Genomic DNA, 16,781 nt, shown 5'->3' with positions numbered 1-16,781 from the left:
AAATGTTTTAAATAATTTCCTTTCAGAGTGGGAACATCATTTTAGCATTTAGTTCCCGAGAGAGAAAATTCTTCAATAAATATAGAATTCTTTGGGAAATTAGGAGTTTAATAAGAGGCTTCTATATTGACTTTCATACATTTACTTCTGCAGTGTTTGCTGCCTTTAACTGTAAAGTTAAAATTAAACAATTTAACTTAGACTGAAAAGAATCCCAATGGTGTATTATCAATAATGCTTTTCTTAGAGGCCTCATAATGCCAACGAAATGTTTTTCAATCCATTGAAATAGTGGTCCCATAATTTCATTTAAATATCAGGGATAAGATTGAAGAGCCTTTGGAAAACCATCGTGTCTTTCTGCTGTCTTGGGTTAAGAGTGCACCTAGACTGCCCTTGACAGCTAGAAAATTTCAAGAATTTACAAAAAGATTGTATAACCTGATTTGCAACAACATCTCCCTTGTCAGTGAGCACTTCCTTGTATAACAAACCATCCTATTTGGCTACTTCAGACGGAATGGGGGCAGTTTTATTCCAAGACAGGGCCACAAACATGCAAATAGAGGGAAGAGTTGCATCAAGAAGACTGTGGAACTAATGGTTCCTGGGCCAGAGGACAGCCGAGGCAGTGGCTCTGCAAACCTTAAGTTCTCCATTTGCTGTGCTCCTGTTTCTCCAGAGCACTCTTATCCTTGACACCTAAAGCTTGTTGAGCTAAAATAAAACAATGAATATATTTCTTCCCTTTTACCTTCAGAAAAATCTGTGAATGAGTAACAATTACGTACTCATGTGAATTTCACAGTGAAAAGACAAGTTATGTTTTTGGTTGAGATATAATTAACATAGAATCAAATGTATACATCTTAAGTGTGTAGGTCAAGTTTTGTAAAATGTGTGCAATTGAGTAACCAACACAAAAATCAAGACGTAGAATATTTTTATCACCTCAGAAAGTTCCTTTGTTCCCCTTTCTGGTCAAATTCCCTACGCAGAGGCAATTAGTGTTCTGATTTCTGTCACTGTAGATTAGTTTTATCTGTTCTTAAATATAAATTTTAAATCTTTGAGAAAAGTCAGTTTTTGAAAATATTAAAGAAGTATAGTTTTTAAATTTTTTAAACTTTTTTTTTTTTTGAGACAGAGTCTCGCTCTGTCACCCAGGCTGGAGTGCAGTGGTGCCATCTCGGCTCACTGCAACCTCTGCCTCCCAGGTTTAATCAATCCTCCTGCCTCAGCCTCCTGAGTAGCTGGGATTACTGGTGCCCACCACCACACCTGGCTAGATTTTTTTTGTGTGTGTATTTTTAATAGAGACAGCCAGGCTGGTCTTGAACAACTGGCCTCAAGTGGTCCACCCGCCTTGCCCTCCCAAAGTGCTGAGATTACAGGTGTAAGCCACTGTGCCTGGCCAGAAGTATAGTTTAGTGTATTAAACTAATATTTAATAAGAAAAACTTCCTCATGCTTGTCTCTGTTCTTAAGATTAAAACTGATTATAGATGCATATGTATGTCATAGTTGAAATTTAAAAATATATCACAGAATAGTCTATAGAAAATATATACCCCCCCTTTTTGAGACAGGGTCATGTTCTGTCATCCAGGCTGGAGTGCAGTGGTGTGAACATGGCTCACTGCAGCCTTGACCTCCTGGGCTGAAGCAGTCCTCCCATCTTAGCCCTCCTTAGTAGCTGGGACTATAGGTGTGTGGCACCACACCTGGCTAATTTTTTTTTAAGAGTTGTGTTTTTGCCATGTTGCCCAGGCAGTCTTGAACTCCTGAACTCAAGCAGTCCTCCCCGCTTGGCCTCCCAAAATGCTGGGATTACAGGCATGAGCCACTGTGCCTGGCCAAAAACATATCTTTGTATATTTGTCACTTGATTGTGTGTATCCTAGAAGTGATTATGCAAAACCTGCAACTATTATTGATATTTTGTCCATTTGCAGATTCTAGATCATGTAGAGCCCCTACGTCCCTACGAATCCTTGGACACCCGGAAAAAGTTCCTCCAGTATCATGGCAAGATTTTGCGTTTCTTCTGCCTGTGGGATGACTCGGTCTCAATGCTTGGAGACCGTCGAGAACTCATCCTGCATTACTACTTGTGTGATGATACTATTGAAATCAAAGAACTGCTTCCAGACAACTCAGGCCGAGATCTTAACAAAATGTTTCTCCGGAGGAGTAAGCTACCCAAGGTGAGCAGTGGACATAACCACTTTCTGAATTTGCTTGTGGAGCAAGAGACTAGAGTCACTGTTTGGAATGTTGTGTGTTAAGAGTATGGGATGATAGTAACCATGCACTAGTGCGGGTATTCAGGAAACTTTCATTTTGTGCTCTCTATTAATATACATCTTTGAAAGTAATACAGAGAATATGATAAATTAGAGTTGGAACATTGAAGTTAAGGGAAGTAAAGGAAAGAAGTCAAATGTAAGAAAAAGTACGTCATCATCATTGAGTTCACAAAGAGTTTTATGAAACTAAATGACCCCTTAGTAAAAGAATTGCTTGTGGCTTTGGATGGGGCACTAGGGTATGATCTCTGCAGACTACTGAGGAGAACCCACGGTTTGGTCTGGGTTGTGAATACAAACACATACTATATATGTGCACCCACATGTGCATGTACACATGCACTCACAAACATGCACATGCAACTTTACAAACCAAAGCATCTCGTCTGAGTGTAGCAGCTAGTCACCAACTAGCCACTAGCTAGTGGCAATGATGACTTTTGGATTTTATTTGATATTAAAAAGAGTTGTCAGACTGATTTCTACAAATATTTATTGCCACATGAGAGCTTATGTAACTTGGGTGCAGCAGAAACAGGCCAGACCTGGATTCAAATTCTGAGTCTGCCCCTAAATAGCTGTGCTACCTTGGGCAAATCACTTAACCTCTCTGAGCTTATTTCCCCATCTTTAAAATGTGATAATATAGCACACACACAAAAATACCACCTATGGACCTGTAAACACGTATAAGAACACTTAAAAACATAAAGGTTTTTTCAAAAGCTCTATGTTATAGTTTCTTTCTTATTTGGATAAAGTATCTTTTAATTGAATTCTTAGTGCTCATGAAAAGGTTACCATAACACTAATTTCCAAGGCAAATGACTGCTGTCCATTCAGTCCTCACAGAAGGTTTTCCCAGATTCTCTGAGCTCACTGCCAGAAGCCCTACGGTGTTGCTTGGAGGCAGGAGAGGCACAATTTGTCCCAGAGGGAGCTCTGGGATACACGTAGCAGGCGACCAGGAGGTGCCAGAGAAACCTGTTTTTAGAATGGCTTTGAAAAATAAGCTAAATATAAAATAATAATGACATACCTGACATTTACAATGTGCCAATATCAGTTACTTCATTTTATTCATTCATTCAACAAATATTCTTTGAGAGCCACCTGTATGCCAGCCTTGGGGTTATAGTAAGAAAGGGAATGGATGAAGTCCTACCACACCTTGTTTCGATTTTGTCTTCCAGAATGGCCCCACTAGAGTCTATCAACCAGGCCAGATAACAGATCGAGCAGTTCTCAATTTGTATGGTAACTTAAAAAGGAACCAAGAGGATGGCTACCTGTTGGATAGATATAAGGGAAGGATCCTCGCATTTTATTACCTGTTTCTAGTGTGACTTCCCTGGAACCTGAACAGTGGGGCGAGTTACATACTCTTCTCTTATGAGATTGTGAATGAAATGGATGAATACATAAAATGTATGCTTTGTACTGCTATTTATTCATAATAAACATGTTGAAATGTATATATAAATATATGCATTGCATTGCAGTTTGTAAGTATAATACTGCAGTGCTAAAATAACACTTTAGAAATAAGCATCAACTGGTTACTTTTTTATTTGATTTTTAAAATTTAGTTATAAAAGACTGAAAAATTTTTTCATTTCCTTTTTTCTCTGGGAAGGGATATCTGGTTCTTTGGAGGGTCCATGGTGACAATGCTATGTTCCTTTGTTTTTATTAGCTAGGAAAAGTAGACCAAGAGTTTTACAAAGACTGTGACCTGTCCCTAGGAGTCACCATCAATGTGTGGGGAAGAAAAGTGCTCCTTTATGACTGTGATGAATTTACAAAGTCTTATTATAAGTCTAAATATGGAATTGGTAAGTGATGTATATGTCAATTAACTGTCTTTTAAGAATTAAACTCTTTGTGCCCTAGTTAAGATTTTACTTTGGAGTTTCAAATGCTAGGCTCATAATAGCTACCATTTATTGTACATTTGGTATCTTCCAGGCATTTGTTGTCTTCCATATTCCTAACGATTCTCTATGGGTAGATTTACTATCCCCATTTTAGAGGTGAAAAAACCTGAGGCTTAAAGGGGGCTCATTTTTCCAACATCAGGCAGTGAGGAAAGAGTGAGCCAAGATTCGAACTTGTCTGCCTGATGCCAGGGACTTCCATTTCCCTTATGGTCCTCTGCTCCACTCCAATATGGGGTAAATGTTTTGGTTGAGCAATCAAAATGGAAATCTGAATGTGTTTCTTTTCACTTAATTCTTCTTACTACAATGGATATACGTAATTGAGTTATTGAAGGAATTCTCTTATGCTAGTTTGCTCTACCTTTTCTGGTGAGGCTCAGCCAGGTTTCAACCTTCTCTCTTCTTAGATATTAAGAAGGTTTGTTCTTCTTAGATATTAATCAGGTTAGTTCAGTTCAGAATGAAAATGAGTGATTTATTAAGCACCTACTATATGTAGCTCACTGCAGTAGACTTAGGACATAGAGTTTATAAGAGGTTTCTAGGTTGGAAGGGGAACTGAGACCTGTGGCGTGTGACACCGTGTTATGTGTGTCTTGGAAACTGGTGGAGGATATGACATGAAACCTAAAACATAAACCCTCATGTGTTAAACTCCTGTCTACCTGAGGCTGCAGGTACCTGCTGCTGCTAGGAATTGATGGGACTTGCTGACCTCCCAGATTGGGACTTGGAGTTGGGATAGGGAGTGCTTAGTCCTGTACTTCTCTCTGAACCTTGGAGTATTCATAGGAACACACTTCCCTGAGGGGTGAGATGAAAGCCAAGCACAGCCACAGCTTCTTAAAAGACAAGGTGCTTTGTCTCTAGAATGAGATGAAGCCATGTTATGTGTCTTGTTGTCCCCATTGTGTAGTAGTATTCCTGGCATTCTGGGAATCTTCATATTGTGGGAGAAGGCACATGAAGCGCACAAAGGGGTTAGAATAAAAAAGGCTTTCAATTTTACTCTTAGATTCACTAAGGGAATTTGTTGCACCGCATCTGCTGGCCAGATGAGTCAAAATGTATGGGCCCTACTGGGGCCAAATTGGTGGCCTCTTTTTATTTTATTTTCTAAAATTAGTCCCCCTCAGTGGACACAGTTGGGCATATTTGCTTTGGGGACTATGGACAAGAAGCAGCCAGGAATGTGTAGGTGGCAGCTGCTATAGAGAAGCTGCTGGAGGCCCTTAGACTATGGGAGAAGAATTTGGCCTTTAATAAATGTAGACACCTGTTTGGAATCCATAAGTCTTTAGTGTAGAATAAAAATGTAAATGTAAATGTATATATCAAGGTGAGTCACCGAAAACCATAACTTACACTTGATGATTACCTTAATATAAAGGATATGGTAAATGTTCCAAAGCATTATGTGATTCCTTAGTCCAACTTTTGGTTGATGTTTGTCTGTCAGCTTGGTTTTGAGAATCTGAAAGTAGCATTTGGGAAAATGAATGTCGTACTGCTGAGACTTAGTATGTTGTCAGGATCTTAGCAGCTTCTCTAGAAAATTTTCTGATGCAGTGCGAATTCCCTGGTGTGCTCCAAATCGAGCCATCCTGGGTAAATGTATCAGCTTCAAATGTCCTATGGTCCATTTCAGTCGAGTCCTTGTGCTTAATTTCTTTCTGTTCACTTCTTTTGTTCACTCTGTGGACTAATTGTATGATGTAAAAAAAAAGTAGTCTGTGCCTTTAAAACTAATATAACATGAGCATTATGCATTTAAACAGAAAATTATGCAAATGCAAAATTATGATGCATTTCATAGTCACACTGACTTTTTATATTTCTCATAACATATGTTAAAATATCCCGTTTAACAGACACTATTATTACACAACATTTCTTGAGTTACAACAGTGCACTTAATGTAAGTAAAGACTAGAAATTATATGTATGATGAGGTGGAAGGGGGAATGAATCAGTATTCTCCGATAATCTTTGCATTTGCTCTTCCTGATTTTTTGGTAAGGTTAAATTAATATACTTAATGTTACTTAGATAGAGTTATTTCTGCCATTTTAATTTTATTTATAGTTCATCTGGTCCTAGCAATTTGTTTAGCTGACCAAATAACATGCATTATGTTTCGATATCCTTAAAACCCAAACCAGGACAAAGTCCCATCAATTATTGTGGTTCTGTTAATAATTGTGGTCACATTTCCTCCCTTGTCAATAATCGTGGTAAGTAGAAAACTTGGGTGTCTCCACTGCGCAGCATGCAGAAAGGATCTGACAAGTGCCAGCCACACAGCTAGGGGCCTTAGCAGAAAGTCAGGGGAGATTTCTAACACAGTATGCAGCCTTGCTGCTTTAGTACCTTCTCCTGTGTAATGACACCCCAACCTATTTTGGGAGAGAAAAAATGTCGGACAAAGAGAAGAAGTTGGCCACAGTCCCAAGAAAGGTACACAGATAACCTTTCTATTTATGTAGAAGTGGAGGGCTTGCTAGAATTTGAAGAGACATTTGAGCTCCTGTGTAAAACTCAATCTGTTAATATTCCTTCATACATTTAAGGATTCTAAGGAGAAGGTGATTCCATAGATTTCTTCTCTATAATGGTGCAGTGTGAGCCCCTCCATCAGGCAGTTTTGCCATCCTGCTGGCCCTGGCCTGCCTGCCGGGCTGTAGCATGTCACTCCCTCATTATTTTATGTGAATGAACACAGACTGGCAGATGGAGGTCTGATGATCTTCCCTATAGCATGAAGGTTGAAAAAGGCTCTAGGGGCTCAAGCAGGTGTTTCTTTCACTAAAAGGACAGGGATCAAATGTAAACTGTTCTTATATAGGAATTTCTGCCTTAGGTTATTATTTGTCTATCAATGGACTTTCTTATCATTTTTTCATAGTGACTGGAAATGAAACTAGTAACAAGACTGTTCATTCTCATTGCTTTTGAACACTTATTCGGCTGTACTTAGATTGAACAAAAGTCTTAAAGCATCTTTAATTTTGTGGAGTCATTTCTGGCCATCTCTGGACTTTTAGTGTTAAGAACAGCATGACATTTCAGATGAGTGTTTAGTGATTATTTGAGTGAATTGGACACTTAAAATTACACCAATAGGATAGAATTGGCTTCTGGTCTCATCACATGGCCTTGATGGACCTAACAATTTTGTTTCTTTTGCTTCCCCTATAAAATGAAGATGGTTGAAATGGGAAGATTCTTAAAGATTTTATAGCTGTAATGTGATGTGATTCACGAATTCAGGTTTCATTGAAATCATTTGACATGGGTATTGAATACAAACAGAAGTGGATTTACCTTGAAGCTACTGAAACATAATTTTTAGAGGTCTTCCTTTCCAGGGACCCCAATCCAAGGCCCTGGCCTAATTTTTTTCTTAGTAATTTGACATTCTTTGTCTAGGAGAGCTTTGCCCAAATTATTTAAGCTTCCAGCCTCCCAAAACCTGTGTTGTTCATCTCTAAGTTACTAGAATATAAGCGATGAACTTTGAGGCAATTGAAGGCTTTTCCAAATAGTCTTTCCCACTGAGATGGTGAATAGAAAATCACCATGAAGAAGCATTAAGACTCCTTTTTAATATATACCATCTCTTTGCCAATTTGTTGGAATCTAGTCAACCATGGATGGGCATTTGATACACACACACACACACACACACACACACACACACACACACATGTATTTATATATATATATGTGTATATATATGTATATATACATAGACAAGTCACTTGGAATTAGAGGAATCAGATAATTAAAAGACATATACGTCTCAGGATCTAGCAGAATGCCAACTTAAGACATTTGGGAAGATGCTTTATACAAAAATGTATACTTTTTCATTTCTTCAATGAGTATTTTTAACACCTAAAACATGCAGGATGCTGGGATGATGGAAAACCAAAGTGAGGAAACTTGTCATTCAGCTGTGAGTCCAGAGCTTTGTGAATGTATGCAAATCACCCAGAGAAATGGGATTTAAAGTTGGATCTTGAGCCAGAGTTTCCAAAAAGATGTATGTGGTGGTATAAAAGTAAGGCCTGATGAAGTGGGAAAGTTCTAGGCTTTTATACACTAGATGGCACTGTGGGTGCAGAGGAAAGCTCTAAATTGGTTCTTTTGTTACTTAAATCTGTTGCAAAAATTATGTGGTTGAGAAAACAACAGTGTGTTATAAGCCCTGTAATTTTGGGGGGAAGCGTAGAATGCAGTCCTAATTACTTTGAGATTCAATATGTGCCCTCTTTTTGGGTTAGACTGCTTAGACTGTTATATAGAGTTGTATGTATGTGTCTCCTGTTGTAAGAAACTGCTCAGGCCCTGATTTTTTAATAATCACATAGAACTCTCCGGCCATGGCTATGGTGCTATTCCTGAAATGAAAGACCAAACAGTGGTGCATTAGGTGTACTGATTAGCAATGATAGGGTCTACTGCCGTTCTGCCCAATTCCAAGATTGGAACTCTCCTCTTTATTCCCAAGATTTTTCTTTAATCACCACAAAAATAGCAATAGTTGAAGCTCACAGGTCACTTGTGTACTGGCAGACTGGCTCCCCTCTTTCACTGAGTCACCTTTATAAACAAGTCTGCTGTGAACAGTTTCTGTTAGGATGGAACAGTACTCTTTTGGGGATTGTGTTTGGGGAAATTTCATACAAAGGCTGCTAGGAAGTCTAAGGAACTATGAAAGCTGAAAATGTTTTCAACAAGAGTTAGAAATGGCCTCAAGCCCTTAGCCTTTTGATCATCCATTAAAAAAACAAAACAAAAATAAAAAACCACCTTAATATTAAGAGTTAGATTGTCTTGGATGAAAAATTGGTCTATATTTTCTCTTCTAGAGGTGTGCACTATAATTTGTCCTTTTCCTCTTTGAGAACTTTGACAGTGGAAAAGGAAATATTTGCTTATGTAGAACTCCTTTCATTCATGATTGGAAACACCTATGTCATACTGAACCTTGGGGAAGAAGTAGAAAATTGACTCTGTGGGGGTTTGTTTTGTCTTAGGAAAGATCTGGCATCTTCTTTGCCATTTATGTTGGGGACAAACACAGTGACTTGGATAGATCAGGTCAATATGTTCTTTGCTCTGGAGAGCACAGTTGCTTCTCAGAGATTGTACAGCCACGCAAATGAGTACCTGGAAGCTCCTAGGCTATTTCAAATATGTTACCAGCTCTCTCTCTGCCTCTCTTTCCTCACAGATGATAAGTATATACATAAAATCAACAATATTTACCGCATACCACTCCCTTGGAGAGAGTAGGCAGTTGGCTATTTTTAAAGTTTTTTATCTTTCTGTTTTGTTTGTTTGCTTCATTGCATTTGAGTACAATTGCAGTCTTTCTTTGGGCAGTAACAAAAGCTACCTGTTGCAGTGGCTGGCGAAAAGAAAGTTTCGTTTTGGTGTTTGTTTTTGAACTACACAGGGAAGTGCTATGACCTGGAGTCGATTTGGAGGCAAGGGAGGGTACCCAAATAGAAGGTGCAGTAGGAAGAGATGGTAGATGGGGAAGCATATAGGTGAATAGTTAGGAGTAAGTCCTGTTTGGAAAAGAATTGTATTAGTGAGTGTTGACTGAGATAGGAGAGGGCTAAATTACAAGTTAAAATATGGAGTGAGCGGCATATCCTTCCAAGTTTGAATTTTCATATTATTGGAAAAAATCAGAGGAGAACAAAAATATTCAGAAATGGGAATGTGATTACAAAATATAAATGTGTACTTATTTGACATAGATTCTTTTTTTTAACTTTTAAACCAGTGGTGATTATTAAGTGTGTTCCATGGTTTTTATAAACATGATTGAAACCTACTCTCACAGGATTTTGCTGTGTTTTGTTTGAAAGAGTTTAAAATCGTCTACAAAGATCTCCATGTTCATCTTGAAAACATAACAAACCTTTCAAAACAGACATAATCAGCGCAAAAAAAATATTGATGTTTTGTTTGCCTTTGTTTTGTTATAGAGAACTTTACCTCAGTTTCATGCAAGCCTCCTTCTCCTCCTCCAAAAATAGAAAGGAAATTTCCACCTTATAATGGTTTCGGTTCTGAAGAGGATTCTCTCCTTAACTGCATAGACCTCAAGCCCACACCTCATCAGAAGAACTTCAAGAAGTTTATGGAAAAACACAGGTGCTTAAAGGAACCATGATTTTAGTCTGATCTTTCTCAAATGTGTTTGGAGTTTATAACAGTTCTCATGACGAAACAGATACGATGTAGCTCATCTAATTGCAAGTCCAGGGAGACATTATTATAGGCTTTTAATGAGGTTGATTAACATGCACGTATTAACAGGTTCTTACTTGAGTGCTTATTTTAGTAAGTATCATCTGGAGGCCCCTAAAGTAATAATATCTCCAATCCATGTTGCCTTTCCATACCTATCTATGTCTCTTGAAGATGGCAAAGATGTAGAGTAGGAGTTAGCAAGCTTTTTCTCAAAGGGTCAGATAGGAAATATTTTTGGCTTTGTGGGCCATACGGTGTCTGTCACAACCACTTAGATCTGCCTTTGTAGCGTGAAAGCAACCACAGACAGAATGTAAATGAATGTGTGACTGTGTTCCCATAAGACGTTTTTTTATGGCCACTGACATTCAAGTTTCATATCATTTTTATATATCACAAGATATTATTCTTATTTTGATTGTTTTTAACCATTTCAAAATGTGAAAACCATTCTTATCTCAAAAGTCATATAAAAAACAGGTGGCCTGCTAGATTTGGCCCACTGACTGTGGTTTGCCAACCCCTGCTATAGAGATTTCCAGGATTTATACGTGTTTTTAAAAATGTTATTTGGTGATTAATGTTGTTGTTTTCACTTGAGAGGTTGGTTGAGTTCAGTAACCATAGATTTCTCACTTGGCTGAGTATAATTTTAAATGATGGACTTTCAGAAGTATTCCTAATAGACCTGGAGAAAAACCTGCCCATGAATCATGCATATAGAATGTAGACACTGCCCTTGGCTACTTTTTGCTTCTGCAGGGAGAGCAGACACTGGAGAAAGAAGTCAGGGGAAAAGTGGTGGGGAAAGATTGTAGATACTTGAATAGGATGTGGGCTGAGGGTTGCAGTCCTGTGTGACGGAAATGAGGGATCAGGAGATCCTGGGGAGGAACAGTGATAAAGGGAACATGTGGTAAGACTAGGAGAAGGAGGAGAAAAAGACATCCTGAATTTCATACAATTGATTGGGGTCAGGGCTGTTGTAGAACATTTGAAGGAGAGAGAACAATAGTTGTGTTACATCTGTAAAAGTGGTAAAAACTGATAAAGAATTGTACAGAATGTCAGTCTGCCTTTGCTATAACATGATATCCTTGGTCTTTCTAGAAATAATCTTTTATTTTTTAACGACTTTAGGGTTCCATTTTTAAGTTTTAGATTTGGTGCTTCTCAGGAATGGTCCCTGTAGGTTTTAGAAATGCTAATTATTGTGCCTACCCCCCACCCCCGCCCCCCGCCCCCTTACCGACTGCGACAGAAGCTCTGGGGAAGGGGCCCAACGGTCTGTTTTTTCTCAAGCCTTCCAGGGGATTCTGAGTCACACCAGTGTTTGAGAACCACTGATTTCTAGCACATAAGAGGGTCACCAACTTATACTCTGTCCTCCCTTATTGAGAACAGTGTTTAGGTGAGGTTCCAGGGTAGGACTCTTGATGGCTAACTGCTGTTTTTAAGGACAACCACTCAAAGGAGGTGGGCAGGAAGAATGTCCCTATTGTAAAAGGAGAAGGAATTTTTCTTATAAGTAAACAAGATGAAATATTATCCAGGGTGTTGCTTCTGCAACCCAGGGGAAAACCATTCTTTGTGAGTAGTTGACTTAGTCCCTCATTCTGTCTACACTGTGTAAACTTGCCCACAGAACACTGACTCTAGATGGTATTCCATGTTCCTGTCATGTTGTCATGGCTGGAGGATGGTGGTATAGGCACAAATGTCTCTCATTTTGTTCTTTCTGTCCACTGCTCGATCTGTGCCAGGAATATACTTTCCTCAAGCTCCTCTCACACAGGGACTGTGTTTCCATAGTAACTAGCACATTCAGCTAGAGACTTATACATGAGTTTGAATAACCCAAGGTTTTAAAACTGTAAGAACATAAAGAAGACGATTTCACAAAGCATACAAAAAATAGTTTTTTAAAAAATACAAATAAACTGTGAATTCAGACATGAAATTGTACGTGACATGTTGATTATATATATTGCCATTAAGATGTACTTGGTGCTATTGTTGTTGTGAGGTTAATGCTGGTATATGAATCATTGGAGGGAATAGTTTCAGATTAAAGCATATGAGCTTTGATGGATATAAAGATCTTTATTATCTGGGTAGATATTACTGTGGTAGCCTAGTGGTTAGATTGTCTAGTCTGAGGAGGGAGAAACAGGATAATATCTTTCTTTCTGCACCAGGCTGAATTTGTTACTCTGTTCTTTGTGTGCCCACAGTACTCTGTTGATTATATCTCTAATAATCCAGTTACAATACTTAATCTAATTTAATCCAAAACCTTGGAATATAGATAATATTATCACACCCATTTCTCACATGAGGAAACTGAGGCTCAGAGAGGCCATACAACTTCCTCAAGGTCACACAGGTAATTTTTAGTTGAACTAGGAATTGAACCCAGGGAAATCTGACTTCTGGAACTCACCTGTCTTTCAACAGAACCTGTACATATCACAGTGCATGTTAATGACTTGTTTATGTAATTTGTAGGCTCCTCTGAGACCAAGGGCTCCTTGAAGGCAGGGGCCAGCTTTATGGCTTCCATAAGAGTTAGTGCTGGCTATACATTTGGGGATCAATAGTTTGTCTAAGAAGAGAAGGAATGGATTAATAAGTGAGCAAATAGAATAAATATTCACTCATCCAGTTCTTAATCATGGATAGAAGAGACAGATGACTTCTCACCAGGAAGGTTATTATCCCAGACTTGTGCCAGTCATAATCGTATAGCATCCAAAAACTAGTGGTTTAATCTTCATCTCTGTCTTGTTATAGATATTGTCCATCTGCTGTCCCTACCAGTCATTTTTCCCGCTTTTAAAAATGTTTCCCCATTAATAAAAATAAGTCTTCATGTGCCTTTTGACCATAAAACTCTATAGCTCTATAGCTATTTGAGGTTTTTAGTAGGTGTAGAGCCCTGGATAAGCCATTAATGAATGAACAACTATTTCTTGAGTCCCTGCTGTGTGTCAAGCAGTGTTCTGGGTGTTTGGGATGCATCAGTGAGCAAAACAGACACCAAGGCCTGCCATCATGGAACTTATATTCTAGTTGTGGGAGATGGACCATCAGTGATAAAGATAATACATAAGTAAATTATGAAGTATTTACAAGATGTTAAGTACCATGAAAAAAATAAAGAAGGTATTAAGTTGCTGTGAAAAGAGTAAAGGCAGATTGGGAGTGTGGGGCTGGGGAACATTCCTTGTTGCCGTTTTAAATAGTGTGGTTGTGATGGACTTTACTGAGGAGAGGAAATGTGCTTCAGACGAAGGGAACAGTTGGTGTAAAGGCCGTGAGCAAGAAGTGTGCTTGGGATGTGCAAGAAACATCCAGGAGGCCGACGTGGATGGAGTTGATGAGTAAACAGCAGAGCACATGGAGAGGAGATGAGAGTGTATGGGGGATTGGGTCATGCAGGGCTTTACAGACTGTTTAAAGGCGCTTTTGACTTTGAGTGATAAGGGGGCCATTGGGAAATTTGAGCAGAGAAGTGACTTAAGCTGATCTTCTTCTTAGAAGAATGACTCCAGTATAGTGTTGAGAGTAAACTATAGATGGCAATGGGTGGAAGTTAAGACCAGGTAAGAAGCTACTGCAGTAGTCCAAGAGAAAAGTTATGGTGGCTCAGATCTGGGTGAATGCAGTGGATGTGATGAAATCTGATAGTGGATCCTGGAAATATTTTGACATTAGGGCCAGTGGGATTCCCTCACAAATTGGATATGAAGTATGAAAGAAGCAAGTTAAGATGATTCTCAAAATTTTGGCCTGAGCAGCTGGAAGGGTAGAGTTGCCATCCACTGAGATGAGAAAGATTGTAGATAGGGTAGGTTTAGGGATAAGAGTAGAGTTCAGTTTTAGAACCAGTTAAGTTTGGGATGTCTATTAGATAATCAAGTGATGATACCAAGTAGGCAGTTGGATATATTTGGGAATATACGGTTCAGAAGACAGGTGAACGTGGATCCATCAGCATGTAGATGGTATTTAAATCCATGATACCAAATTGTGTTAAAGCCTTGAGATTGGATGAGATCACCAAGGGAGTGAATATACATAGAGCGGAGCATGACCAAGGAATAAACTGTAACATCTCCAATTAGGAGCTTGGGGGAAAAAAGGAGGAACCAGCAAAGGAGACTAAAAAGGAGCAAACAAGAAGGTAGGAGTAAAACCAAGAGAATGCTGGATCCTGGAAGCCAAGTGAAGCAAGAGTATCACCGAAGGAACCATCATTTGTGCCAGTTGCTGCTGATTGGTCAAGTGAGATGGGCACAAAAAATTAAGCATTGGAATTGGCATTGTGGAGATCATTGTTGACTTCTATAAGAGCAAACCTAATGGAAGTAGGTTCAAGAGAAAATGGGAGAAGAATTTCAGGCAATGATTGTAGATAACTCTGGGCTGTATGTAGAAAAAGTTAAGACATGGCTCATGGACCTAGGAATTTATAATTTGTTTGGGAACATTGGGAATAAACACATTTTAAAAACAACCATCCAGAGTACAAGTCTATATAGTGCTAAATTTGATGTGACATTACAATTGATGCAGGAGGTGTAAGTAGGTGGTCAGCTGGAGTATTGTGATAAAAAAGAATATTCCGAGAAGTTTGAGAAGTAGCTACTAGGGAAACATCTGAAGACCCTTGCAGAGCTTCTCAAAGTATGCCCAGGGGACCACCTTATCAGAATCTTCTGGGGTTCTTCTTAATAATGCAGGTTTCTGGAAATGTGAGCTAACTACTGAATCCCCCTGTATCTTTGGGGATAGGACTCTGGATTCTGCATATTTAACAAGCTCCCCAGGTTACTTCTATATACAATATACTTTGTTAACTGCTAGTCTTAAGATTTTATTGCGTAGATTATATTCTTGATTAATGAGATTTCCAGAACACTAGATTTAGGTGAAAAAAAGGCATGATGAATGTGTGAAAAACCTACACTTAACATATACATTTATAAATGTATGTAGGTTATAAGAAGTTAAATTTACAGTAATATTTCTCTGCCTGAAGTTAGACCTTCCTCAGTTGTTGCAGTGGTATTTTGGCTATCTGAAAAGTTATGGTTTTGTGTGTGTGAGACAGGGGCTATCAAATCTATTTGTTACTTATAAATCCAATTATGTACCAGAGAAGATGGTTGGCAAGGCATAGCTTCCTCCCACGCTATATGAGGTCTGTCTGAAGCCGGGGAACTGGATGTCGAGAAAACAGAGCCACTGAGACCTGGCTGCTTTGCTCAGGCTGTTCTGAGACGAGTCTTCCAAACTGCTGCACACCGTCTCACATGGGTCCTCAAGCCTAGGAATCTTGGTGCCATCCTTTTTCAGCTCTGATTCTTGTCCAGTCTGAGAAAGGGGCAGAGAAAAGCACTTTTTGCCTCTGCAAATCAGAAATACTTGGTTTATTTTTTAATCACTGTGAACACAAGGAAAGAATGATTTTCAGCATAGGAGACCCTGCAAGGGAAGGCTTTTCTGCTTAGAGTTGTGACAGAGGACATGGTTTATTCTCCTGTGTACTTCCTTGGGGTAATGATTTTAATTATCAAAGACCTCTCTAAGGGTTTATTGTTTGTTACAAAGTCCACTTTTCACTAGCTGATATCTGCAAACATGCTTCTGCTAACAGATTATAAATCAATTTCTTTAGTGACCAGGCAATCGGCTTTGGTAACTTTTAATTCTATAATTTGATCCTATCTTTAGCCTACTAGACTATTCTATTAATGCATAGAATTATGAATGCAAATACCAATAGATACAGATATCATAACAATTCTCCATGAACATTTATTGAATACTTATAATGTAAAAAGTGTTATATTAGATAATGGTTAATAAGACAGTCTTTGGCCTTGGAAAACAGACTTGTAATGGCTTACAATACGAGTGATAAACACTATTAAAAAAAAAAAGGTGGGTCTGTCATAGGTGTTATAGCATTTGAAAAGGAAAAGTTAATTTTTCCCTTGAAGGAAGTTGGGGGGGGTGCTGGGGAGCTGGAGGAGTGAGTCAGAGAGGGGAGGATGTAGGCTGGAAAACAGAAAAGTGGAAGGGCATGAGACAGTGAGTGGTGAATGGGAACGATGGCCCCAGATGCCGGCAGAACCCAGGATTGCCCAGGCAGCGGGCTAGGTGCTTGCTCTTCTTTCCAACATGATTATTGTGATTGGTGACTAGCTTCGTCATTGGAGAACAACCAGTTCGTGCAGCTGGTTTGAGCAGT

The 16,781-nt window shown here is 38.9% G+C and overlaps 1 protein-coding gene across 4 annotated transcripts in view; it reads left to right on the top strand.

Annotated features, from left to right (window-relative positions):
- The window catches only part of EFHC2 (EF-hand domain containing 2), a 190,539-nt gene that overhangs the window by 85,874 nt on the left and 87,884 nt on the right, over nt 1–16,781 (top strand). For 2 of the 4 annotated variants that reach the window (XM_035288340.3, XM_035288339.3), the window contains exons 5-8: nt 1,956–2,207; nt 3,503–3,616; nt 4,006–4,144; nt 10,255–10,423. In XM_035288340.3, the coding sequence (XP_035144231.1) occupies nt 1,956–2,207; nt 3,503–3,616; nt 4,006–4,144; nt 10,255–10,423 (674 nt within the window). The remainder of the gene's footprint in view (nt 1–1,955; nt 2,208–3,502; nt 3,617–4,005; nt 4,145–10,254; nt 10,424–16,781) is intronic. The other 2 variants (XM_078363733.1, XM_035288341.3) reach the window with 1 other exon arrangement.

The sequence above is a fragment of the Callithrix jacchus genome, chromosome X (assembly GCF_049354715.1).
Source record: "Callithrix jacchus isolate 240 chromosome X, calJac240_pri, whole genome shotgun sequence".
Lineage (NCBI taxonomy): Eukaryota > Metazoa > Chordata > Mammalia > Primates > Cebidae > Callithrix > Callithrix jacchus.
This window is presented reverse-complemented; position numbering and strand designations above follow the sequence as displayed.